The sequence below is a fragment of the Carassius gibelio genome, chromosome B12 (assembly GCF_023724105.1).
Source record: "Carassius gibelio isolate Cgi1373 ecotype wild population from Czech Republic chromosome B12, carGib1.2-hapl.c, whole genome shotgun sequence".
Classification (NCBI taxonomy): Eukaryota; Metazoa; Chordata; class Actinopteri; order Cypriniformes; family Cyprinidae; genus Carassius; species Carassius gibelio.
Window position 1 is genome coordinate 276,821 of NC_068407.1, and position 26,253 is coordinate 303,073.

Here is a 26,253-nt window from a genome sequence, read left to right on the forward strand (position 1 = left end):
CACACACACACACACACACACACACTCTCTCTCTCTGAGAGTGTGTGTGTGTGTGAGAGAGAGAGAGAGTGTGTGTGTGTGTGTAAGACAGACAGACAGAGATAGTGTGTGTGTGTGTGTGTGAGAGAGAGAGAGAGAGAGAGATAGTGTGTCAGTGTTGAAGTGACTCTGAGTCTTCAGTCACTGATCTGCTTCACATCACATCTTCAGAATGAGGCTCAGGGAATATTAAACATCAGGATCAAAGAATGAACATCAGAGCGTCTAAACATGTGCAGGGACGAGAATCTGTTAAAACACATTAGTCAAACAAATCAGTATTTTATGTCAATGAGAGACCGACCATGAGCTCCAGACTCACAGACTCAGTCATAAACCATCAGATTTCATTGGCTCTGATTGCAGCTTCATTATTGATCCGGACGTGTCATGTGACCAGATCATACAGTGAGCTGTCAATCACTCCCTCACCTTCAGCCCTGACCACACAGATGACCACAGATCATGTGATGCACGGGTCACATGGTGACTGATGGCAGATGCAGTCTTTATATTTCAAAACAACTTTATTTAATTAAAAGATAATTAGATTTATCAGTGAATCAGTCTGAAAACAGATTAGCCTGGTGTTTAGTGGAGGTGCATTCTGGGTAATGATTCAGGGATGCTTTCACATCAGGTGTTTTTACATTAGATCTGTTTGCAGGAATTGCACAGAAAATGCTAAAAGCCTCTCATCTCTTGCGAAACAAAGCACTGCCTTCAAATGATCACTAACACATCTCAAAAGAAAACATTTGATCTGCCAGCAACTCTCAGGATCAGAGAACACGGGTAAGAGGCACGTTTAATTATGAGACTTCATACTTATAATTCATTCATTTTCAGTTTAATAATGATCGGTCTGTCAGTGATGCAGATTGTTCACATTAACCACTGACAAATTAAGGATTTCTGCAATTCGTTAATCATGTGAACTTAATATACATTTAATATACAGAACTGCAATCTTTGTAAAGAAAAACAATCAATATCACAAACTCTTCATGAATCTCTAAAAGAAAATCAGCAACGAGTCGTGGACAGATGCATTTACAGAAAGAATATTGAGAAGTTCCATCTTATACACAATCAGAAAGACTTCATCACAGTTTGGTTCATTATCAGGAGTCAAGCGGTCGTGTGTTTGCACAGGATCTCATGCAAGCGTCGCTGGAACGCCGTAGACACGTCCTCCAGCAGCTTCTCCACATCCACAGGCTCCTCTGGGAAAACTGAGACACGATGAAGAACATCCTTCTTCAGCTCCTGCAGGAACACAGTCTTCAGCTCGATCAGTGCTTTAGTCAGAGCCTTCATCACGTCTGGAGACGCCTGGCCTTCTGTGACCAGACACAGCAGGAATAAAACACAACAGCAGCGTAATCAGTGCAAACGTGACATGAACAGCTGCGTCTGATCTCTGTACCGCGAGCTGAAGCCACCGTCTGAGAAACCAGTCGTCTGCACGTCTGATCCGCCTGATGAAGAGCGCTGGACGCACAGAGCCGTCTGTCAGCCTCCTAACACAGAGACACGAGGTCAGTGAGGAGCTCCACTGGAGCGTCGTCTTAATGTGACGAGAGTTAGTACATCCACTGTGTTTAAAGAGGACATCGGATACAAAACACACTTTTATTGTTTTTTTGTTGTTTGAACTGAAATGTGTGTTGGCAGTGGGAGCACCACCAGCCTATAATGATAAAGATCCACACAGCGTTTTTAAAGGGGTCATATGATGTTGCTAAAAAGAAATTTGTTTTGTGTATTTGGTGTAATGAAATGTGTTTATGCGGTTTAAGGTTGAAACTAATTATTTTCCACATACTGTACATTATTGTTTCTCCTCTATGCCCCGCCTTTCTGTAGTTTTTTACAGAGTCCATCATTCTGAAGAGCGAGGTGTGCTCTGATTGGCCGAATACCTCAAGTGTGTGTGACCTTTGATAAAGAATATCTCTTTAGATTTGAGATTTTAGTCTTTGCAACTTTACAGATCTTCTTTATGCACCATGAGCTAAACTGATCTCAGGTACTCGGCAATGTGTAGGGTGGCCATATGCACCTGTTCATACGGGACACGTCCCAGACAGGATTTTAATAATGCCTAAAATATCCAGGTTTTGGCTATCTGCACTGTGCAGGTTGGTCATTGTGTAACATTCATGAGCGCTAGAAAGAGATATAAAGACGACTCCTTATGCTTTTGAATCGCTTTCATCTGTGTGTTCCTTTGTTTGACTTGAAGCCTTGAGGCACACTGTTTTTTTTGGATTTGTGTGCAGCGACGCTTCAAGTCAATCGAACGAACAAACACGTGCACATATTTGCATCGCTTTGATTGTTCCCTCTAGATCTCACCTTCTCACACACAGCCCCACGATTGGTCGATTATATACAGTACCTGCATGTTATTGGTCAAACTGCTCTGGATGTTTTAGGCAATATTAAAATCCTGGCCGGGACGTGTCCCGTATGAACGGCGCATGTGGCCACTCTAGCAATTCTGGTGTTGAATGTAATAATGAACATGGCACTCGTCATTTACTCCGACATCTGAGCCGCTGAAAACGCATTAGTTCACTTTGAATGTAATGGATGCTTTTGAAGGGAATGTGTCTCTGAACTACATTAATGCTTCTATGTTTGCACCAATCATTCATGATCCAGCTTCAGCTACAGAAGAAGAGAGTTTTCTTAATGAATCTTTGCAAATCGCCAATTGCAAAGTTCCGTGACAAATGCAGCTAAAGTTTAGTCTCTCAGAGAGCGGCTGGGAGAGAGGGGCGGGGTCAGCAGTGCTCATTAACATTTAAAGGGACATGCACCAAAACGGGTCGCTGTGAACAGAGCTGTTTTTGACAGGAGAAATATTAAAGTATGTTATAGTCTTGTCATTAAGACCCTAAAGAGTCGTAACTTGTGGAAAATGACCGTTTTTGCATGAATGTATAAATACAGTAGATGTCATGATGGATCTGATTATGTGAATAAAGCCTGAAGGACTGTGACCTTCTGCTTCGACTCGTCCTGGACCGGGCTCAGAGGGTTTTCCAGCGCAGACACCAGCAAGTCCATCAGCTTCTGTCTTCAGGAGAAAGAAAGAGGAATTAATTTACTAACAGAAAGATTGAAATATGATCTGAGCTGCAGAAAGACACCACAAACGTCACATCAGCAGGTCAGATGGACGTCTCTGTGTGTGTTTGACCTACATGTGTCCATCTGCGATGTCTTCTGTGCTGTCCAGTGTCAGGCTCTGCTGCTCCCAAGGGTTTCTGATCTCGTTCGGAGGCTCCATTCGCTCACACATCTGCAGCAGAACTTCATCAGGAACAGGCTGAGGTCTGCACCGGTTCCTCTGGAGACACACGTGCAGCGGACACTGGAGAAACACCTGACAGAAACCCACGCCATCTGTCCTCCAGAACAAACACCATCAGAACGTCAGCGCTTGAACTGTGTTAACATGATTCAGCTCAGAAACACACAAACTGCACATACACTTCCTGGCCAGCTGCTGGATCTGGTATCTCATGCTCTGGTAGTAGAAGTTATCGTCCAGCAGAACCACGAGCGGCTGCGAGTGTGTGTGTGTGTGTGTGTGTGTGTGAGAGACGCTCTGCTGCTGCTGCATCCGATCAAACCTCATCCAGACTCCATCAGACTCAGAGAGTGTGTGAGTCTGATCGGAGAGTGTGTGAGTCTGACCGGAGAGTGTGTGAGTCTGACCGGAGAGTGTGTGAGTCTGACCGGAGAGTGAGTGAGTTTGATCACAGAGTGTGTGAGTCTGATCGGAGAGTGTGTGAGTCTGATCGGAGAGAGTCTGATGAAGGAATCTCTCTAGGCACATCAGAACAGTCTTCCTGTACTGCTTCCATTCAGACTGAAAAACAAAACACACAAGCACGGTTTTAAAGCCAGATAGTGTGAAAGGAGCTGTTCACACCAACAGAACAGAACACATATCTAGACATTATTAAATGCTGGCCTAAAAATGTTCAGAGAGATATCAAATGAAAACAGTTTTGTTCCTTTGCTAGCTGTTTTTGAACACAATAACACAATCAGTGTGTTCCAATCCATACTGAGTGATTCAGGAACATCTTATGACTGATCCTTTGGCCATAAAGCCTCCTCATGCCAGTTTGTGTTTTGTTGCCTGTATTGAGATGCTCAGATCAACAGACCAATCCCAGCGTTCAGAGCAAAAGTCTGAATCTGATCACAGAGTGTGTGAGTCTGATCGGAGACCGTGCGAGTGTGATCTGAGAGAGTGCGAGTCTGATCGGAGAGTGTGATCGGAGAGCGTGCGAGTCTGATTGGAGAGTGTGCGAGTGTGATCGGAGAGAGTGCGAGTCTGATCGGAGAGTGTGATCTGAGAGAGTGTGAGAGTCTGATCGGAGAGTGTGCGAGTGTGATCGGAGAGAGTGCGAGTCTGATCGGAGAGAGTGTGAGAGTCTGATCGGAGAGTGTGCGAGTGTGATCTGAGAGAGTGTGAGTCTGATCGGAGAGAGTGTGCGAGTCTGATCGGAGAGTGTGCGAGTGTGATCTGAGAGAGTGCGAGTCTGATCGGAGAGTGTGATCGGAGAGAGTGTGAGAGTCTGATCGGAGAGTGTGCGAGTGTGATCTGAGAGAGTGCGAGTCTGATCGGAGAGTGTGATCTGAGAGAGTGTGAGAGTCTGATCGGAGAGTGTGCGAGTGTGATCTGAGAGAGTGCGAGTCTGATCGGAGAGTGTGATCGGAGAGAGTGTGAGAGTCTGATCGGAGAGTGTGCGAGTGTGATCTGAGAGAGTGCGAGTCAGATCGGAGAGTGTGATCGGAGAGAGTGTGAGTCTGATCGAAGAGTGTGATCTGAGAGAGTGTGAGAGTCTGATCGGAGAGTGTGCGAGTGTGATCTGAGAGAGTGCGAGTCTGATCGGAGAGTGTGATCTGAGAGAGTGTGAGTCTGATCGAAGAGTGTGATCTGAGAGAGTGTGAGAGTCTGATCGGAGAGTGTGCGAGTGTGATCTGAGAGAGTGCGAGTCTGATCGGAGAGTGTGATCGGAGAGAGTGTGAGAGTCTGATCGGAGAGTGTGCGAGTGTGATCTGAGAGAGTGCGAGTCAGATCGGAGAGTGTGATCGGAGAGAGTGTGAGTCTGATCGAAGAGTGTGATCTGAGAGAGTGTGAGAGTCTGATCGGAGAGTGTGCGAGTGTGATCTGAGAGAGTGCGAGTCTGATCGGAGAGTGTGATCTGAGAGAGTGTGAGTCTGATCGAAGAGTGTGATCTGAGAGAGTGCGAGAGTCTGATCGGAGAGTGTGCGAGTGTGATCTGAGAGAGTGCGAGTCTGATCGGAGAGTGTGATCGGAGAGAGTGTGAGAGTCTGATCGGAGAGTGTGCGAGTGTGATCTGAGAGAGTGCGAGTCTGATCGGAGAGTGTGATCGGAGAGAGTGTGAGTCTGATCGAAGAGTGTGATCTGAGAGAGTGTGAGAGTCTGATCGGAGAGTGTGCGAGTGTGATCTGAGAGAGTGCGAGTCTGATCGGAGAGTGTGATCTGAGAGAGTGTGAGAGTCTGATCGGAGAGTGTGCGAGTGTGATCTGAGAGAGTGCGAGTCTGATCGGAGAGAGTGTGAGTCTGATCGAAGAGTGTGATCTGAGAGAGTGAGAGTCTGATTGGAGAGTGTGCGAGTGTGATCTGAGAGAGTGCGAGTCTGATCGGAGAGTGTGATCGGAGAGAGTGTGAGAGTCTGATCGGAGAGTGTGCGAGTGTGATCTGAGAGAGTGCGAGTCTGATCTGAGAGAGTGTGAGTCTGATCGAAGAGTGTGATCTGAGAGAGTGAGAGTCTGATTGGAGAGTGTGCGAGTGTGATCTGAGAGAGTGCGAGTCTGATCGGAGAGTGTGATCGGAGAGAGTGTGAGAGTCTGATCGGAGAGTGTGCGAGTGTGATCTGAGAGAGTGCGAGTCTGATCGGAGAGTGTGATCTGAGAGAGTGTGAGTCTGATCGGAGAGTGTGATCTGAGAGAGTGTGAGAGTCTGATCGGAGAGTGTGCGAGTGTGATCTGAGAGAGTGCGAGTCTGATCGGAGAGTGTGATTGGAGAGAGTGTGAGAGTCTGATCGGAGAGTGTGCGAGTGTGATCTGAGAGAGTGCGAGTCTGATCGGAGAGTGTGATCTGAGAGAGTGTGAGTCTGATCGAAGAGTGTGATCTGAGAGAGTGTGAGAGTCTGATCGGAGAGTGTGCGAGTGTGATCGGAGAGAGTGCGAGTCTGATCGGAGAGTGTGATCTGAGAGAGTGTGAGTCTGATCGGAGAGCGTGCGAGTCTGAATCTGATCACAGAGTGTGTGAGTCTCATCGGAGAGTGTGTGTGTCTGATCGGAGAGTGTGAGAGTCTGATCGGAGAGTGTGTGAGTCTGATCGGAGAGTGTGTGAGTCTGATCGGAGAGAGTGTGAGTCTCATCGGAGAGTGTGTGAGTCTAAAGAGTCTGAGCCAGACAGTGTGTAATTGTTTTATTGTTTTTGTCTTGCCGGAGTTCTGACTGGTGCACGCATCACAGTGTTTGAGGGGCGTAACATTCCCATCACACGCTTGAGGTATTCAGCCAATCACAACACACTGAACAGCTGGCCAATCAGAGCACACTTCGCTCTTCAGATTGATGAGCTTTGTAAAAATCGACTTCTTTCAGAAGGCAGGGCATAGAGGAGAAACAATGATGTAAAGTATGTGGAAATTTTTTTTTTTTTTTTACTTTAAACTGCAAACACATTTCATTACACCAAATACACAAAAATAAAGTTGTTTTTAGCAATATAATGACCCCTTAAAAATATGTCCTAGCGTTTTATACCAGTCTTTTATTGTGGGGAAACGTGATTGGTTGCTATACCTGTCAATCATATGGCCTCACGCACACAAACACGCACACACACCGCTCGCGCGCGCGCGCATGTGCTGAAGGTACTCATTGACATCACATGTATATTTGCTATCCAGCATCAGAGCACAATGTAAATGGACTGATTAACATGTTTTATGATAAGGAGATGAAAGACGCACCTGCCGCCAGTCGCCCGCGGGGATCAGATCGTCATAGGTCACGAGCAGCGTCCTCCATCCGCGAGCCTGTGCGCGCTCCCGTAGCTCCCTCGCCAGCCGTGATTTACCGGCCGCCGGTAACCCGCTCAGAACACAGAGAGCCGCCGCGGGACACATGCGACACCGACTCGCCACCGGAGGAACGCGCTTCTGACCAGCGCTCCGGAGGAACCTGTACGCGTAGACCCCGCCCACTCGACAAACACCGCCCGCTCATTGGCTGCTGGAAACAGGAAGTGTGATTCGTACTCTTTAGCGTCTGCGCAGAATGTATCCGAATAAAACTTTGACTGAGAGAGAGTGGGGTAAAATAGTAACACGTGATCTTTGTTTTAAAGTGTTGTTAATTGCTGTATGTTCATAAATGCGATCCTCAGCAGTGCTTTATATGTCGGTGTGTTGCTCTTAATAAGTGAGATTAAGAGAATGTCGGAGTTTGAGCCTCGAAAGCGTCAGAAGCTGCAGGAGTCTCTTCATGAAGGAAGGTAAACTCATTTAGATCCAGCAGAGATCAGTCTGAAAGAGTGTTTCATGTTCACTGGCGAGTTATCCATATCAATATAATTTATATTCAGCAGGACTGAAGATGCAGAGAAAACACAGAAAGCAGCTCCTGAAGCTTCATCTGAGCTCTGGAGGAAGCGACAGATCAGAAGCAGCCGAACTACTCTGGAGGACTGGCTGCTAAAGAAGCCCGCGGTGACCCGGAGCTGCCCTCCTCTTCCTCCTGACCCTGACCCTGACCCTGACCCCGAGCAGGATCCGATCCCCGCTCCGCGAACTGCAGCAGCGTTTGACGGAGAACAAAGCCCGGTAACCTCCGGGATAAACTCCGCGATCAGAGCCAGACACACAGCGACGCGCAGAATCACACACTTCTTCTCTTCTTCAGCTCCGCGCGGAGGAAGGTGAGATGCGTCCATCCGACAGGGAGCGCGCATGACCAGCGTCACGTTACGTAATTAATATTCATGAGACCTGGCGCCACCCTAAGCCGCAAAAAAGTTAAATTTGCATATAGTTTTAAGCCCTAACTTAGAATACTTGTGCTTTTATGATAACATGCTATGCGACTGTGGGAAATGTTGTTTTTAATTTGTACTGTTTCTGAGCCCCGTGGCAACTATTAATGATTCATACTCCGCTGATAGTTTGACACAAGTTTCCTTCAGCCGCTGCTCAGAGTCTGAACGGACACAACGCTGATCTCAGATCTGCTCTCAGACAGAAAGTGGAAGTGAAGAAAACGAAAGTGATTTCTGACACTCGGACACTTCGCGTTCGTTACCGAGCGTGTTCCGTTCTGAGGCTGTGTGGATGGACGCGGATCGGGCACCGGAAGCACCGGAGGGCTCGGCTGTGGTTCTCGTGTGTGTCGCGCTCTTCTTCTTCTTCTGTCCGGTTGCGCTCCTGAGACTCGCAGCGGTGCGTATCTCAGACACACAGAGACTAAACACATTACACACATCTCTAGTCTCAGTCTTGGGAAGTAACTATTCATCTAATTAGAAAATAAATGTAATTATAATCAGTTACAGTTACTGAGAAAGATGTGACACACAGGATTTCTTTCATGAATTGCAGTGATTGCTCTAGAATATGAGACAGCATCGTTTCTGTTATAGATGTGCAAATTTGATTCCAAAAACAGACTCATAGTTATTCCTGTTTGAAATCTTTATTTCACTTAAATTCAAGTGAAGAAGGATTCTGGAGTCTGTCAGTAATCAGTGTAGAGTTAGCTTTACATGTTTGAAAGATTAACATTTGAAATTTAGAAGAGGAATCAAATATATTCAGTTACATTACTTTAATAAAGTAATTGAAATAGTTACACTACTTTTACCTTTTAAACAGGGTCATGTGTAACCTATAAAGTATTAGATTTTCAAAGTCAGCTTCCCAGCACTGTTAGTCTCTCTAGATCTCTCCGTTTGGTCTTCAGTCCTGAGCCGATGGTGGTGATGATGATGATGATGATGATGGTGATGGTGATGATGATGATGATGTTGTAGAACATGACACAGTTCTGTGGGATGATGAAGATGCAGCTCTCCGTGTGGAGGATCAAATACACTCCGAGCAGCTGCTCATTCCTCAGACGCTTCCTCAGATCTTTCCTGTGAGTTTGACGGATGCAAACGATTCTAATATCAGGCACAACATTTAGCAAATACCTGACAGGTATGAGTGAGAAAGCACACCTGAGGAGCCTCAGCCAATCAAAAACTCTCTCGAGGGCGTGCTCTTTCTGTCAGAGTCCAGTCTAAGCTGGTCTAGAAGTGTACAGAAGATCCACTGTCAAACCAGCAAAAATACCAAACATAAACATTATTTATTAAAACACCTGCATTGCTGACAGCAGCTTTACAGTCGCTCTGAGGGTGTGGCTTGATGTCCTCATCACAGGGCAGCTGCAGCAGGGGCTGATGGGAAGGCGTTGGGAGCTGGTGTTCCTCTCAGTGACCTGCGGAGGGCGCCAGCGTGCAGCGGTCCGTTACCGGCTCTGAAGCCCACCGACAGACACACGGTTCTGATCCGGGTGAGTGTCACACACAGACCAACACACCGCTTCACTGCGGCAAACATCTGTCAGTCAAAGCTTACTGGAAGCGACAAACAACCTAGTTTACAGTTAAAAAACCAACAAAAGCAAAAAGATAAAGTAGAAAAGATCAGCTTCCCGTGAATGTAAGTGTGTAAAGCTCAGGTACCGCACACTTAACGTGATATTAGCTGCACAATTAATCATCATATGCAAATGTTAAGTGGTAGTATTTCTGTGAGTGAATGCTGAGTCTGAGAGGTTAAAGGTCTGTGTTTGTTGGTCAGACTGATCTGATGCTGACCGGTGAAGCTCCAGAGCCACATCCATCTCCAGATCAGCTGCAGGACCGCTGGGACCACACACACGTCAAACTACCCTGCTCCACACACAACCTGTTCCCCACGGACCGCACGGTGACACACACACACACACACACACACGTCAAACTACCCTGCTCCACACACAACCTGTTCCCCACGGACCGCACGGTGACACACACACACACACACACACACACACACACACACCTCAAACTACCCTGCTCCACACACAACCTGTTCCCCACGGACCGCACGGTGACACACACACACACACACACACACACACACACACACCTCAAACTACCCTGCTCCACACACAACCTGTTCCCCACGGACCGCACGGTGACACACACACACACACACGTCAAACTACCCTGCTCCACACACAACCTGTTCCCCACGGACCGCACGGTGACACACACACACACACACACACGTCAAACTACCCTGCTCCACACACAACCTGTTCCCCACGGACCGCACGGTGACACACACACACACACACACACACACACACACCTCAAACTACCCTGCTCCACACACAACCTGTTCCCCACGGACCGCACGGTGACACACACACACACACACACACACACACACACACACACACACACACCTCAAACTACCCTGCTCCACACACAACCTGTTCCCCACGGACCGCACGGTGACACACACACACACACACACACACACACACACACACACACGTCAAACTACCCTGCTCCACACACAACCTGTTCCCCACGGACCGCACGGTGACACACACACACACACACACACACACACACATGCGTCAAACTACCCTGCTCCACACACAACCTGCTCCCCACGGACCGCACGGTGACACACACACACACACACACACGTCAAACTACCATGCTCCACACACAACCTGTTCCCCACGGACCGCACGGTGACACACACACACACACACACACACACACACACACCTCAAACTACCCTGCTCCACACACAACCTGTTCCCCACGGACCGCACGGTGACACACACACACACACACACACACACACACATGCGTCAAACTACCCTGCTCCACACACAACCTGTTCCCCACGGACCGCACGGTGACACACACACACACACACACACGTCAAACTACCCTGCTCCACACACAACCTGTTCCCCACGGACCGCACGGTGACACACACACACACACACACACACACACACACACCTCAAACTACCCTGCTCCACACACAACCTGTTCCCCACGGACCGCACGGTGACACACACACACACACACACACACACACACACACGTCAAACTACCCTGCTCCACACACAACCTGTTCCCCACGGACCGCACGGTGACACACACACACACACACACACGTCAAACTACCCTGCTCCACACACAACCTGTTCCCCACGGACCGCACGGTGACACACACACACACACACACACACACACACCTCAAACTACCCTGCTCCACACACAACCTGTTCCCCACGGACCGCACGGTGACACACACACACACACACACACACACACACACACACACACACACACACACACACACACACACACACACATGCGTCAAACTACCCTGCTCCACACACAACCTGTTCCCCACGGACCGCACGGTGACACACACACACACACACACACGTCAAACTACCCTGCTCCACACACAACCTGTTCCCCACGGACCGCACGGTGACACACACACACACACACACACACACACACACACACACACCTCAAACTACCCTGCTCCACACACAACCTGTTCCCCACGGACCGCACGGTGACACACACACACACACACACACACACACACACACACACCTCAAACTACCCTGCTCCACACACAACCTGTTCCCCACGGACCGCACGGTGACACACACACACACACACACACACACACACACGTCAAACTACCCTGCTCCACACACAACCTGTTCCCCACGGACCGCACGGTGACACACACACACACACACACACACGTCAAACTACCCTGCTCCACACACAACCTGTTCCCCACGGACCGCACGATGACACACACACACACACACACACTCACACACACACACACACACACGTCAAACTACCCTGCTCCACACACAACCTGTTCCCCACGGACCGCACGGTGACACACACACACACACACACACACGTCAAACTACCCTGATCCACACACAACCTGTTCCCCACGGACCGCACGGTGACACACACACACACACACACACTCACACACACACACACACACACACACGTCAAACTACCCTGCTCCACACACAACCTGTTCCCCACGGACCGCACGGTGACACACACACACACACACACACACGTCAAACTACCCTGCTCCACACACAACCTGCTCCCCACGGACCGCACGGTGACACACACACACACACACACACACACACACGTCAAACTACCCTGCTCCACACACAACCTGTTCCCCACGGACCGCACGGTGACACACACACACACACACACACACGTCAAACTACCCTGCTCCACACACAACCTGTTCCCCACGGACCGCACGGTGACACACACACACACACACACACGTCAAACTACCCTGCTCCACACACAACCTGTTCCCCACGGACCGCACGATGACACACACACACACACACACACACACTCACACACACACACACACACACACGTCAAACTACCCTGCTCCACACACAACCTGTTCCCCACGGACCGCACGGTGACACACACACACACACACACACACACGTCAAACTACCCTGATCCACACACAACCTGTTCCCCACGGACCGCACGGTGACACACACACACACACACACGTTTGTTTTTGTGTAAAGTGTGTTCATCCCATAGGTGTAATGGTGTTTATTCTGTACAAACTGTATATTCTATGGCCCTTCACCAACCCTACACCTAACCCTAACCCTCACAGGAAACTTTGTGCATTTTTACTTTCTCAAAAAAACTCATTCTGTATGATTTATAAGTGTTTGGAAAAATGGGGACATGGGTTATGTGCTCATAAGTCACCCTCTCCTTGTAATACCTGTGTCATACCCATGTCATTATACAGAGTTGTGTCCTGATATGATACACACACACACACACACACACACAACCACACACACACACAACCACACACACACACACGGTGATGATGATGTGTGTTTGAATGTTTCCAGACCGTCCAGAGCCGATGGGATCTGATTCATAAAGCGCTGAGTGTCCCGTTGAGATCTTCTCATGATGTGCAGGTGATGTCACTGCTCATTTCTCGAGAACTACACACACGATCGATCGCCTAGAGTCAGTGTGTCTTCTGTGTCAGTGTGTTCACATTACAGTAAATCAATATATGTCCATGTCTTGAGCTCTTTAAGGAGCTGAAGTGCTGAATAAATGAATGAAAGGTGCAGCTGATGGCAGCAAACATCAGTGTTAGAGCAACCACAGCAAACTCACTGCAGATCATTAGACACAAAATACAGCTGCTGCTTATTCTACCTTTAGTGCAAGAACTGAACTGATGTATAAATACTGTATGTATTACTCTCTAGGATGCTATATTGAAATATAATACGGGCCAAGCAAAGAGATGGGACTTCTCAGCACTACATTCATACTGTAAGGTAAAGACACACACACACACACATGGTCATGTGACTCTCCTTTCACTAGCATCACTATAATGAGCATCTCATTATTGATTTGATGTTATTTTTGGTACAAGTCCTTTGTATTGTAACGACCCATCAATCAATACTTGATTAAATGTAAGTGTTAAATGTTTAATGAGTAATGCAGAACTATAGAGCATCACAGTCCTGCCCAGCTGGTGCCGGAAGTAAAAATTCAATGCAATTTCTGCATTGACGTTTGGGGTATAAGCCATAAAAACATAACCATACATGGTAGACTTAAAACCAGCTACGGCTGTAGTAAGCGATAGTATATGCTCATGTAAACGCAAAAGGATCATGGGGCACTAACCTTGTTTTGATATAAATGCCTTTTATTCGCGATGTCTTGGCTAAGTACTTCATTACCCACAATCCTGAACAATCCCACAATCCCACAGTGATGCATCTGATTGGTGGAGCTCGTGTAACCGTCTGGTTAAACCCCGCGAAGACTGAAGATCATTAATAAAAAAATAAAATAAAATAAAAACCTGTGTTGCGTTTTTGTACGGTAGACTTATAAGTGCAATCATGATCTCCATGGCTGCCATGAGAAAATTCACTGGAGGAAAAAGTTGGCGCGGGCGGCCGTCATCAGATTTGGAAGTCACTCAAAAGGCTCGTTCGCGGTTGTGGCTCCAGTCGAATTCGATGAGGCGCGGTGGTTTATGGGATGAGTAGTTCCTGCGCTCGAAATGAAAATATGTACACAGTCTTGTACCTTTGACTTTTTTGGGATATTCTCTTAATTTTTTCACTCGAAATGATATGTTATATGCTTATGAGTTCAGCCGTAGCTGGTTATCCTCACACATGCTCCGAAGTTCTTCACATGTTTAATGTGTGTTTGTTTGTATGTCTGTCGCAGATGATCCCAGACTAACGTGTGTGTGTGTGTGTGTTTGCAGGCGTCTGAAGCTCAGCAGATGTTTGGAGAGCTGTTTCCAGCGATGGCACAGCTGGCACTGAGAGCACCACGCCTCCTCACACAGGTACAGGACCTCAGTGAGACCTACTCTCTATCTAATCCATCAGCTCCATTTCATTTAATCAAATGCTATATAATCTCTACATCTGTCTGTCTGTGTTTTGTGTCTCTTTCTAAGTCTCCCTGTTTTTTTTTGTTGTAATTTTTTGCTTATAGTCTGCTGGGTTGTTAGTTTGGGCTTTATTATTCACTCGTTCACTGAGTTTATCTAGTTTCCTTCCATTTAGCCTCCATTAATGAGAACGCTCCAGCACTCACTGACTGAGTGATGTAGTCTCCGCCCACTGATCTCCACCAATGAGAACGCTCGAGCACTCACTGACTGAGTGATGTAGTCTCCGCCCACTGATCTCCACCAATGAGAACGCTCGAGCACTCACTGACTGAGTGATGTAGTCTCCGCCCACTGATCTCCACCAATGAGAACGCTCGAGCACTCACTGATTGACTGATGTAGTCTCCGCCCACTGATCTCCACCAATGAGAACGCTCGAGCACTCACTGAGTGACTGTAGTCTCCGCCCACTGATCTCCTCCAATGAGAACGCTCGAGCACTCACTGATTGACTGTAGTGTCCGCCCACTGATCTCCTCCAATGAGAACGCTCGAGCACTCACTGATTGACTGTAGTCTCCGCCCACTGATCTCCTCCAATGAGAACGCTCGAGCACTCACTGATTGACTGTAGTGTCCGCCCACTGATCTCCACCAATGAGAACGCTCGAGCACTCACTGATTGACTGATGTAGTCTCCGCCCACTGATCTCCTCCAATGAGAACGCTCGAGCACTCACTGACTGAGTGATGTAGTCTCCGCCCACTGATCTCCACCAATGAGAATGCTCGAGCACTCACTGATTGAGTGATGTAGTCTCCGCCCACTGATCTCCTCCAATGAGAACGCTCGAGCACTCACTGATTGACTGTAGTCTCCGCCCACTGATATCCACCAATGAGAACGCTCGAGCACTCACTGATTGACTGTAGTGTCCGCCACTGATATCCACCAATGAGAACGCTCGAGCACTCACTGATTGACTGTAGTGTCCGCCCACTGATCTCCTCCAATGAGAACGCTCGAGCACTCACTGATTGACTGTAGTGTCCGCCCACTGATCTCCTCCAATGAGAACGCTCGAGCACTCACTGATTGACTGTAGTGTCCGCCCACTGATCTCCTCCAATGAGAACGCTCGAGCACTCACTGATTGACTGTAGTGTCCGCCCACTGATCTCCTCCAATGAGAACGCTCGAGCACTCACTGACTGAGTGATGTAGTCTCCGCCCACTGATCTCCACCAATGAGAATGCTCGAGCACTCACTGACTGAGTGATGTAGTCTCCGCCCACTGATCTCCTCCAATGAGAACGCTCGAGCACTCACTGATTGACTGTAGTCTCCGCCCACTGATATCCACCAATGAGAACGCTCGAGCACTCACTGATTGACTGTAGTGTCCGCCCACTGATATCCACCAATGAGAACGCTCGAGCACTCACTGATTGACTGTAGTGTCCGCCCACTGATCTCCTCCAATGAGAACGCTCGAGCACTCACTGATTGACTGTAGTCTCCGCCCACTGATCTCCTCCAATGAGAACGCTCGAGCACTCACTGATTGACTGTAGTGTCCGCCCACTGATCTCCACCAATGAGAACGCTCGAGCACTCACTGATTGACTGATGTAGTCTCCGCCCACTGATCTCCTCCAATGAGAACGCTCGAGCACTCACTGACTGAGTGATGTAGTCTCCGCCCACTGATCTCCACCAATGAGAATGCTCGAGCACTCACTGACTGAGTGATGTAGTCTCCGCCCACTGATCTCCACCAATGAGAACGCTCGAGCACTCACTGATTGACTGTAGTGTCCGCCACTGATATCCACCAATGAGAACGCTCGAGCACTCACTGATTGACTGTAGTGTCCGCCCACTGATCTCCTCCAATGAGAACGCTCGAGCACTCACTGATTGACTGTAGTGTCCGCCCACTGATCTCCTCCAATGAGAACGCTCGAGCACTCACTGATTGACTGTAGTGTCCGCCCACTGATCTCCTCCAATGAGAACGCTCGAGCACTCACTGATTGACTGTAGTGTCCGCCCACTGATCTCCTCCAATGAGAACGCTCGAGCACTCACTGACTGAGTGATGTAGTCTCCGCCCACTGATCTCCACCAATGAGAATGCTCGAGCACTCACTGACTGAGTGATGTAGTCTCCGCCCACTGATCTCCTCCAATGAGAACGCTCGAGCACTCACTGATTGACTGTAGTCTCCGCCCACTGATATCCACCAATGAGAACGCTCGAGCACTCACTGATTGACTGTAGTGTCCGCCCACTGATATCCACCAATGAGAACGCTCGAGCACTCACTGATTGACTGTAGTGTCCGCCCACTGATCTCCTCCAATGAGAACGCTCGAGCACTCACTGATTGACTGTAGTCTCCGCCCACTGATCTCCTCCAATGAGAACGCTCGAGCACTCACTGATTGACTGTAGTGTCCGCCCACTGATCTCCACCAATGAGAACGCTCGAGCACTCACTGATTGACTGTAGTGTCCGCCCACTGATATCCACCAATGAGAACGCTCGAGCACTCACTGATTGACTGTAGTGTCCGCCCACTGATCTCCTCCAATGAGAACGCTCGAGCACTCACTGATTGACTGTAGTCTCCGCCCACTGATCTCCTCCAATGAGAACGCTCGAGCACTCACTGATTGACTGTAGTCTCCGCCCACTGATCTCCTCCAATGAGAAGGCTCGAGCACTCACTGATTGACTGTAGTGTCCGCCCACTGATCTCCACCAATGAGAACGCTCGAGCACTCACTGATTGACTGATGTAGTCTCCGCCCACTGATCTCCTCCAATGAGAACGCTCGAGCACTCACTGACTGAGTGATGTAGTCTCCGCCCACTGATCTCCACCAATGAGAATGCTCGAGCACTCACTGACTGAGTGATGTAGTCTCCGCCCACTGATCTCCTCCAATGAGAACGCTCGAGCACTCACTGATTGACTGTAGTCTCCGCCCACTGATATCCACCAATGAGAACGCTCGAGCACTCACTGATTGACTGTAGTGTCCGCCCACTGATATCCACCAATGAGAACGCTCGAGCACTCACTGATTGACTGTAGTGTCCGCCCACTGATCTCCTCCAATGAGAACGCTCGAGCACTCACTGATTGACTGTAGTCTCCGCCCACTGATATCCACCAATGAGGACGCTGATTGATCTCCTCTTGTCTCTCAGTGTGTATCTGACGTCTGATGAGGGTCTGATTTGTCTGATTCTCTGCTGTTTGTTCATATAATGATTCCTCCTCAGTGTATTCTGTTGTTTGGAGCCTCTGTTTGTGCTCTGTATTGACTGATATTTCTCCACAGCACCGCTGAGAAACCCTTTCCCAGCCTGTTCCTCATGTTCAGGACTGTGCTCCTTCCTCCTGTTCCTCAAACACATGAAGATCTGCTTTAAATGAATGAAGTTTTAGGCACTCAACCGAACTCACTTTATTTGTATAAGCACTTTGTACAATACAGACTGTTTTAAGGCAGCTTCACAGTCCTAACCAGGAAAATAACTGAATCAATGATGCAGACTTCATCAAATATGAGGTTATTTCTAATTCTGTTATAAAGCGGCTCTACAGAAGACATTAGTGCATTATTCAGAGCAAGTCTGTTCAGTGCTGATTCAGTTCAAAAACAATGTCAGTCTTGCAAAAGTTGTCAATGATAAACACATTTTATTCAGATATGAAGCAGAAGACAATCGTGTCGCGGAACAGCTTCGTTTATCTCAAGTTTTGTTCTCATCTGAGAGTGTCAGCAGTCTAATCAATGATTTTGCTCAACATCAAGTGTCTTTTAAAAGCAAAGCAGAAAGAGATGAAGAAGAAAGCTTGGCAGAAACCAGGCTCGGTCAGGACTAGTTAACCTCTGGTCTGAGTTTATGATTCCCGGCTGTATTGTCAGTCAGATTTGTGGATTAATATCCTTCTGGAGATCTGGACACACCACAGAGATGAGCAGTGTTTCAGAAACTGGACTGGACTCATGTTAATAGTCTGATTTAACTGTGTTTTATCTTCAGTGCACCAGCATGGTCAGATCACATGACACACCAAAAGTAGTGCTTTTATTTTCATAAGCTCCCTTTTATTGCACATATTCATCCACAGCGACCTTTTACTCATGTCTGACGGAGAGTGGTGTGTGTCTGTGATGTAAACACAATCTACTGCTTTATTTGTTCATCGGTGAACGCTGTGTGATTTAACTCATAAGAGTTATCACTGAAATGTGATGAATTCCAGTAAACAGCAGAACTTCTGCTCCGTCTCTCAATAACTGTTCATGTCTGATGGGAATATTGTGGAGTTTGTTCATCGTTGCTGTATGTGTTGTTATCTCCATTAGTCTAACACAATTTACTGTACTCTTTTTTTTTTTTTTTTCTTAAAAGACTTTAAAAGACTAAAGTTACTGAACTAATGAACTGCAGTACAGTCGTGTCTCGGAGGCGTCCTCATGTGTGTGTGTCTGTGTGTGTCTGTGTCTGTGTGTGTGTGTGTGTGTGTGTGTGTGTCTGTCTGTCTGTCTGTCTGTGTCTGTGTGTGTGTGTGTGTGTGTGTGTCTGTCTGTCTGTGTGTGTGTGTGTGTGTGTGTCTGTCTGTCTGTGTGTGTGTGTGTGTGTGTGTGTGTGTGTGTGTGTGTGTTCAGCCGATCCCGCTGTTGAGGACGCAGTGCTGTCGATCTCTCACGCTGTCTCAGGAGCAGGTCTCCTGTCTGCTGGCAAACGCTTTCTTCTGCACCTTTCCTCGAGGAAACTCTCACCGGACGGAGTTCAGCAACTATCCTGACATCAACTTCAGCAGGTGCGCATCAAGCACATCCCAAACCACTGAAGAACATTAAGATATCTGAATCAGTAATGAAAGCTCTTCACAAGACTGTAAACCTTATTTAATCACTGAGCTTAGTGTCAAGACTTTTCTTGTTGCACATCAATTTGAGCTTGTCTGTGTCGAAACACACAAACAGTGACTTTGACCGTCATTTATGAATATGAGATATTAGTCCGGTCTGTGTTGTGTAGGTTGTTTGAAGGTTCGTCTCGGAGTAAGCAGGAGAAACTCAAAACGCTCCTGTGGTACTTTAGACGGATCACGCAGCAGAGTGAGTTGGGCTTCTCTGCACGTCACACACTCCTTTATTCACGGATCAAGATTAATTCTGTCTGTTGTGTGTTGTGTTATCCGAGGGCCGACCGGTCTCATCACATACACCAGACAGTGTCTGCAGCGTTTGCCGTCCTGGTCCAGGTGAGAAACATCTTCACACACTCCACAGCGCTTCTCTTCACACCGGTCAGTAAACTCTCTTCATCTGGTCTTAGTTCAGAAAAGCAGTTCGGCAAGCTTCACATCAGCTGTGAGGGAACCATCGAGGACCAGGGCTACGGCACGCTGCAGGTGACACACAAGACGTTACATACTGAAGAAAATCAACACCGTTCACTCCGTCCCATCCCTAACCCTAACCTCATCTTCCTTACTGTAACGCAGAAAAGGAAAAGCTCTCTGTATTTTAATGCATTTTTATTATTCTCTTTACTGATACTGAGATTCTTACAGGGGTCATGTGATGCTTTTTTAAAGATCATTATTTTGTGTATTTGGTGTAACAGAATATGTTGAGACGTTTTAATGTAAAAAAAACACATCATTTTTTAAATACTGTACATTATTGTAGGTCCTCTATGTCCCGCCTCTCTCACACAAAGCCCCTCCTTCTGACAAGAGCAGTCTGCACTGATTGGCCAGCTCACCCAGTGCACTGTGATTGGCCGAACACTGCAAGCACTCGTCGGAAATGTAACGCCCCTTTCCATAATCACGAGCTTCATCTTTCAAAATAAATGTAAAGACAGTTAATAATGATCTTAGTTTCCCATCAGTTCAAGCTGAAAGAGGAACAGAGTCGAGACACACACAGTGATGAAGCTCGTGTGTGTTTGGAGAACACAAGACACGGACGGTTAAGACAAGTCCACTGTGTGACCCTCTCTCTCACACACACACACAGACACACACACGACACGCAAAACTCTGCATTTGAATAGTCACTAGGAAATATTTAAACTGATAACAAAACATACTTCCAGTCGCTGATTCAGATTATCATCAGAGTGACCTCCTCTCCTCGGTTCATCCATAAAATGGGTTTCTGTTCTGTTCTAAATGCATCTTCTTTCGTAAGACCAAATAAAGTGCTACTGCTTTCTCCTCGATACGACACGACTGCTCCAACACCGTGTTTCTGAAAACACACTGACTTTCTTTGCGTGAAAATTTGGGCAGCATTACTCAGATATTTCCACAGCGACGTAGAGATGAGAAGGAGTGTATGTCAGAGTCTTAACTTTGATAAAGAATATCTCTTTGGATTTGAGACTTTAGTCTTTATAACTTTACAGATCTTCTTCATGCACCAAGAGCTTGTAACCCTCCAGAGAGAAAGGAAACTGAAATCACATCATGTGACCCTTTAAACTCCAGAAGCTCCTGCTGATGTAATAATAATGTGAACTATGACCCGGACATGCTGTGTGTGTGTGTGTGTGTGTGTTCTGCAGGTGGACTTTGCCAACCGGTTCGTTGGGGGGGGAGTGACTGGTTCTGGTCTGGTTCAGGAGGAAATCCGGTTCCTGATAAACCCGGAGCTCATCGCCGCTCGACTCTTCACTGAAGCACTGGAGGATAACGAGTGTCTGATCGTCACAGGTAGACACACACACGCGCACACACACACGCACGCACACACACGCGCACCCACACACACGCACACACACACACGCACACACACACGCGCACACACACACGCACACACACACGCGCACCCACACACACGCACGCACGCGCACACACACACACATACACAGAGACACACACACACGTGCATTTATGGTTTATGTGGACTCTCCATGGGTGTAATGGTTTTGTTTGAATGTTTGGCAGCTGAAATTATTCAGCCAGTAATTGCAAAAACAATTGCATTCAGCTGAAAAGGTGAGAAGACAGTACAAGCACGACAGCGAGAGACGGTTTAACCCTGCGTCTCCTGTCTCTGAGGAGAAGAGGAAGAGATGGTTACTGCATGATGATCTAATTCACCAAATGGCCTTAAGCAATTAGTAAATAAACTGCAGAACGTTCAGTTTTCTAATGATGAGAAGGTACCGCCTGACAATGTAAAGCGTTATATAAATGTAAGGAATTATTATTAGAACAGAATCCCAGGTGTTCAAAGCCCAAAGTGAAACAGTGTTACTCATCAGCCGCTCAGGAACATGTTTTACATGTTTAACATCAGTTTTACAGGCATGTGACAGTGTGATACACGTGAAAAACATAGTTCTAGATTCACAGAGAACCATTCAGAAATCTGCGGATGTCAACAAAAGAAGCACTGAGATCTTCCTGCATGTTTCTGACAAAATAAAACTTACATCAACATTTATAAATGATAGTACTGTAATTGTAATGTTCTTCTGTAAAATACAATAAAAAAATAAGACAATGATAAAAAATTACAACAGCTCTATTAATGTATTAATGTATTATAACATTCACACAGTGTTAAAATCTGTTATTTTCTGTTTCAAAAGAAGTCTCTTCTGCTCAGCCAGGCATTTATCTGTTCAGGAAAAAATACAAAAACAGTAATATTGTGAATTATTATCAGTATTTTAAATAACTGTTTTCTATCTGTTATAGTGTAATTTATCTCTGATGTATTTTCAGCATCAGTCTTCAGTGTCACATGATCTTCAGAAATCAGAATAATATGATGATTTCCTGCTGAAAGTGTTCAGTTTCCCTTCGTCTCTAGACAGTGACGTGTCTGACTCAAGCAGGTCTCAAAGATGTTCAGTTTAATTGTGCGTTGTTGGTATAATGTTTGCTAGAATGTTAAAAAAGTATTTTTAAAATGTTTTTTTTTTTTGTAATTGATTGATTTTTCTTTTTGTTCTGTGAAAAGCAAAAAAAAATTAAAAAAAAATTATTAGTATAAAAATTAAAATAATTCATGCAATTGTGAAAAAAATTAGCAAAATACTTAACCATTTGTGTTTAGTATTTGGCCTAAACAGAGTGAAGTGACTGTGATTTAAGACAGATTCTTTCAAAGCAGATGTTAATGTAGTGTTGTGAAGGTCAGGATCAGCTGTGAAGCAGGTATTCAGCGCATGTCGAGTGTGTAATACTGTTCTGATGTTCACAGGAGCAGAGCGGTTCAGCAGATACTCGGGATACTCGGATAGCTTCCGCTGGGACGGAGACCATGATGACCAGACGCCGAGGTGTGTGTGTGTGTGTGTGTGTGTGTGTGTGTGTGTCTCTCAGAGGCGCTGATGCTGTGTTTGTGTCTGCAGGGACGAGTGGCAACGCAGATGCACTGAGATCGTGGCTATAGACGCCCTGCATTACACACGATTCCTGGAGCAGTTTCAGCCTGAAAACATGAGCAGAGAACTCAACAAGGTCAGAATAAACCTCTGCACTTCATCTGAACATCAGAGATGAACCCACTGAGCACATCTCCTGTATCCTGTGACTCTGCTGCAGATGCTCGGGATCACCGATGCGTGAGGGACAGTAATAAACATAATAATACAGTTCCTTACGAAGCACTGAAGATGTTGAGGACGGATCTGCTCGCTCATAGATCTGTGTTAGGTCAGGGACGGGTCAGTTAGTGTCGTCTGTCCGCTGATGTCTGTCCATCCCTCAGGCCTTCTGTGGGTTCGTGCGTACAGGAGTCCAGACGGAGAATCTGTCGGCCGTCTCGACGGGGAACTGGGGCTGTGGAGCCTTCGGAGGAGACAAGCGTCTCAAAGGTGCGACGAGGCGTCAAACACCTGAAATAAAAAGTTAACACGTGAACATCATTAAACCCCAAATGCCAAACAAACAAACTCTTTTTCACTGAAAGTAAAACACTCTGTGATTCACTGACGCTTTCACACACACTGCTCCTCTTCCTCAGACTGACAACAGAAGCAAAGAGAGCGATGAAGAGCGTTTGTGATGATATACGATTGTTTTGTTAACATATGTGTGTGTGTGCGTGTGTGTGTGTGTGTGTGTGTGTGTGTGTGTGTGCGTGTGTGTGTGTGTGTGTGTGTGTGTAGCTGTGCTGCAGATGATGGCGGCTGCGGAGGCGGAGCGAGATCTGATGTACTTCACGTTTGGTGACGCAGATCTAGTCAAAGATGTCCTTCACATACACAAAATGATCACAGACACACACACCACCGTAGGTAAGACACACTCTCTCTCTTTCTCACTCTCACACACACACACACACACACACACACACACACACACGGGGAAGTCATGGCGTAGTGGTTAGAGAGTTTGACTCCTAACCCTAGGGTTGTGTGTTCAAGTCTCGGGCCGGTAACACCACGACTGAGGAGCGCTCGAGCAAGACACCGAACCCCTGACTGCTCCCCGGACACCACAGCAGTAATGATGACCACTGCTCCGGGTGTGTGTGTGTGTGTGTGAGTGTGTGCGTGGGAACTTTGGATGGGCTAAATGCAGAGCACGAATTCTGAGTATGGGTCACCACACTTGACTGAATGTCACATCACTTAATCACATGGTGTTTGTGCAGTGTGTTTATGTTTCTCTGTGGTTTTCTGTAGGGTCTGTGTTCAGGCTGTTGCTGCAGTATTATGAGTGTGTGTGTAAGAAAACTACAAGAAGCAAACCTCAGGAAACACTTTACAGCTTCCTCTCTGAGCACCTGTGACCCCTGACCCCAGCGGCTCGGCCAGGCGGTGCTGTTTTCTGCTCTCAGACGTCGCTGTATGTGCCTCAATAAAGCTGTTTTAAATGTCTGTGGGCTGGTTGTGGTGTTTCCGTGTGTGACTGGCCCCGGGGCAGATGAAAGCGTGGCCCGCTGGGCTCCATATCGACCGAGCCGCTCGTGAACACAGTCTTTATAGAGCGGAGCTGAAACGCTGCTTTTCCTACTGACATTAGATAGTTCTACACTTACAGTTCTTTCCCCTAAGATCTTTATGTGAAAACAATAACGCAGAGTCATCGGAGTATAAAAAAAAGTTCACATGAACATGCAGACTTAAGGTCATTATTATATAGAAGGAATAAAAGTGGGCCCAAAACACTCCCTTGAGGAACCCCACATTCTATACTCTGTGGTTGAGACATTGTTACTCCATTATCCACCACTTGTTTCCTATGCTTCAGATAAGATCTCACCCCTTTGACTGCTATGGCTTGTAATTTACTAACCACAATACCATGGTCAATGGTATCAAAGTCCCTCTGTAGGTCTAACATGATCATAACACAAAAATGACCTTTATCTGCCTCCCTCCTAATGTGGTCCGTTAGAAACAATAAACAGGTGTCAGTGGAATGTGATTTATGAAAGCCAGACTCAAACTCATAGAGAATTGTGTGATGCTAAATATTTGTCAATCTGTTAAAAAATAATCTTTTCAATTATATTTGACACACTAAAAAGAGTTGAAACCGGTCTATAGTTTCCATGGTCTAATGTACTCCCTTTCTTGTGAAGTGGAATTACTCTGGCAAGATGGAAATCATTAGGGAAATATCCTTGCCCAATAGACATGTTTATAATATGTGTGATATCTTTCCCAGAGTAAAACTCAAAGATGTGACTTTCCCCATACTGCCCTGACTGGACAGGTCGTTTTTCCACTAGTTTACTAGCAACTGATGACAAGTAATTATTAAAACTATCTGCCACTGTCACCTTTTCTGCTGTGACATTATTCCCCAAATCAAGAGTTATGTTACTGGCTTTTGTTTTTAACCTATTACTGTAACCAATCTGCTTGTGGGACTTCCATAACTCGCTTGAATCATTTCTATATTGCACAATTTTCTCATTAAAATATGTCTTTTTTACCATTGATCACTAATCTGCTAACTTAATTTCTCACCTTTTTGTACTCTTTCCATTTCTGATATTTCTCATCCTAATTGCCTTGAGAATATCATCATTTATCCATGGTTCTGTCCTCTGTTTAACTCTAACTACTTTAAAAGAGGCTACTTTGTCTACAGCTTCTAAAAACACACCTTTAAATAAGCACCATGCTTTATCAACTTTCTTACATTGCAGCACAACAGACCAGTTTGCTAAATTCAAGCAGTCATTAAATGCTTCTTTATTATATGTTTTCAATGACCTAATTCTTATAGACCTATGAGAATTAAACACTGCTTTCAAGTACAGAACACAATAGAATGATCACTCAGTCAGTTACCCCACTTTCTCTTTTTCTGACACTGACACAAGGTTGATAATAGTTTGAGTGGAAGAACAGACACGTGTTGTTTCTTTGATCAGCTGATGTAAACTAAATGAGCAACAAAAATTAATTAACGCCATGATTATAGCCAGAACGGTCAGTTTTTCGAATATCAGTATTAAAATCTCCTATCATAATAACTTCCAAATATTTAACCAGACTGCTGAAATTTGGTCATTATTCAAGTCCGTTCTCTGATTAAAACCAATGTCCGATCTCACA

At 46.5% G+C, this 26,253-nt stretch overlaps 2 protein-coding genes and 1 long non-coding RNA gene across 7 annotated transcripts; 1 reads left to right on the top strand and 2 right to left on the bottom strand.

The window, feature by feature from the left end:
* Positions 1–873: 873 nt before the first annotated feature.
* On the bottom strand, positions 874–7,235 carry LOC127969083 (L-seryl-tRNA(Sec) kinase). Of its 2 annotated transcripts, none has more exons than XM_052570735.1 (6): positions 7,080–7,235; positions 3,544–3,925; positions 3,255–3,456; positions 3,052–3,127; positions 1,469–1,562; positions 874–1,379 (listed from the first exon to the last, which is right to left on the bottom strand). In XM_052570735.1, exons 1-6 carry the CDS (start codon positions 7,233–7,235, stop codon positions 1,171–1,173), a joined length of 1,119 nt encoding a protein of 372 aa, XP_052426695.1. In that variant the 3' UTR covers positions 874–1,170. The 2 variants fall into 2 exon arrangements, with proteins under 2 accessions (XP_052426695.1, XP_052426694.1); XM_052570734.1 differs by having other exon boundaries at positions 874–1,382.
* A 224-nt stretch (positions 7,236–7,459) lies between these two features.
* Positions 7,460–24,561, top strand: LOC127969079 (poly(ADP-ribose) glycohydrolase). 4 transcript variants are annotated; one of them, XM_052570725.1, is made up of 18 exons: positions 7,889–8,026; positions 8,291–8,543; positions 9,134–9,240; positions 9,528–9,660; positions 9,951–10,079; positions 13,138–13,209; positions 13,513–13,584; positions 14,544–14,627; positions 19,374–19,528; positions 19,750–19,829; positions 19,915–19,975; positions 20,050–20,125; positions 21,289–21,436; positions 22,938–23,016; positions 23,089–23,197; positions 23,448–23,553; positions 23,848–23,976; positions 24,367–24,561. In XM_052570725.1, exons 2-18 carry the CDS (start codon positions 8,436–8,438, stop codon positions 24,471–24,473), a joined length of 1,755 nt encoding a protein of 584 aa, XP_052426685.1. In that variant the 5' UTR covers positions 7,889–8,026; positions 8,291–8,435; the 3' UTR covers positions 24,474–24,561. The 4 variants fall into 4 exon arrangements, with proteins under 4 accessions (XP_052426683.1, XP_052426682.1, XP_052426685.1 ...); XM_052570723.1 differs by lacking the exons at positions 8,291–8,543; positions 9,134–9,240 and adding an exon at positions 7,460–7,603 and having other exon boundaries at positions 7,697–8,026; XM_052570722.1 differs by lacking the exons at positions 8,291–8,543; positions 9,134–9,240 and adding an exon at positions 7,462–7,603 and having other exon boundaries at positions 7,694–8,026.
* LOC127969092 (uncharacterized) lies at positions 9,950–10,551 on the bottom strand. Its single transcript, XR_008156216.1, has 3 exons — positions 10,450–10,551; positions 10,134–10,307; positions 9,950–10,058 (listed from the first exon to the last, which is right to left on the bottom strand). It is a non-coding gene; the product is annotated as an uncharacterized LOC127969092 (long non-coding RNA).
* Positions 24,562–26,253: the final 1,692 nt, after the last annotated feature.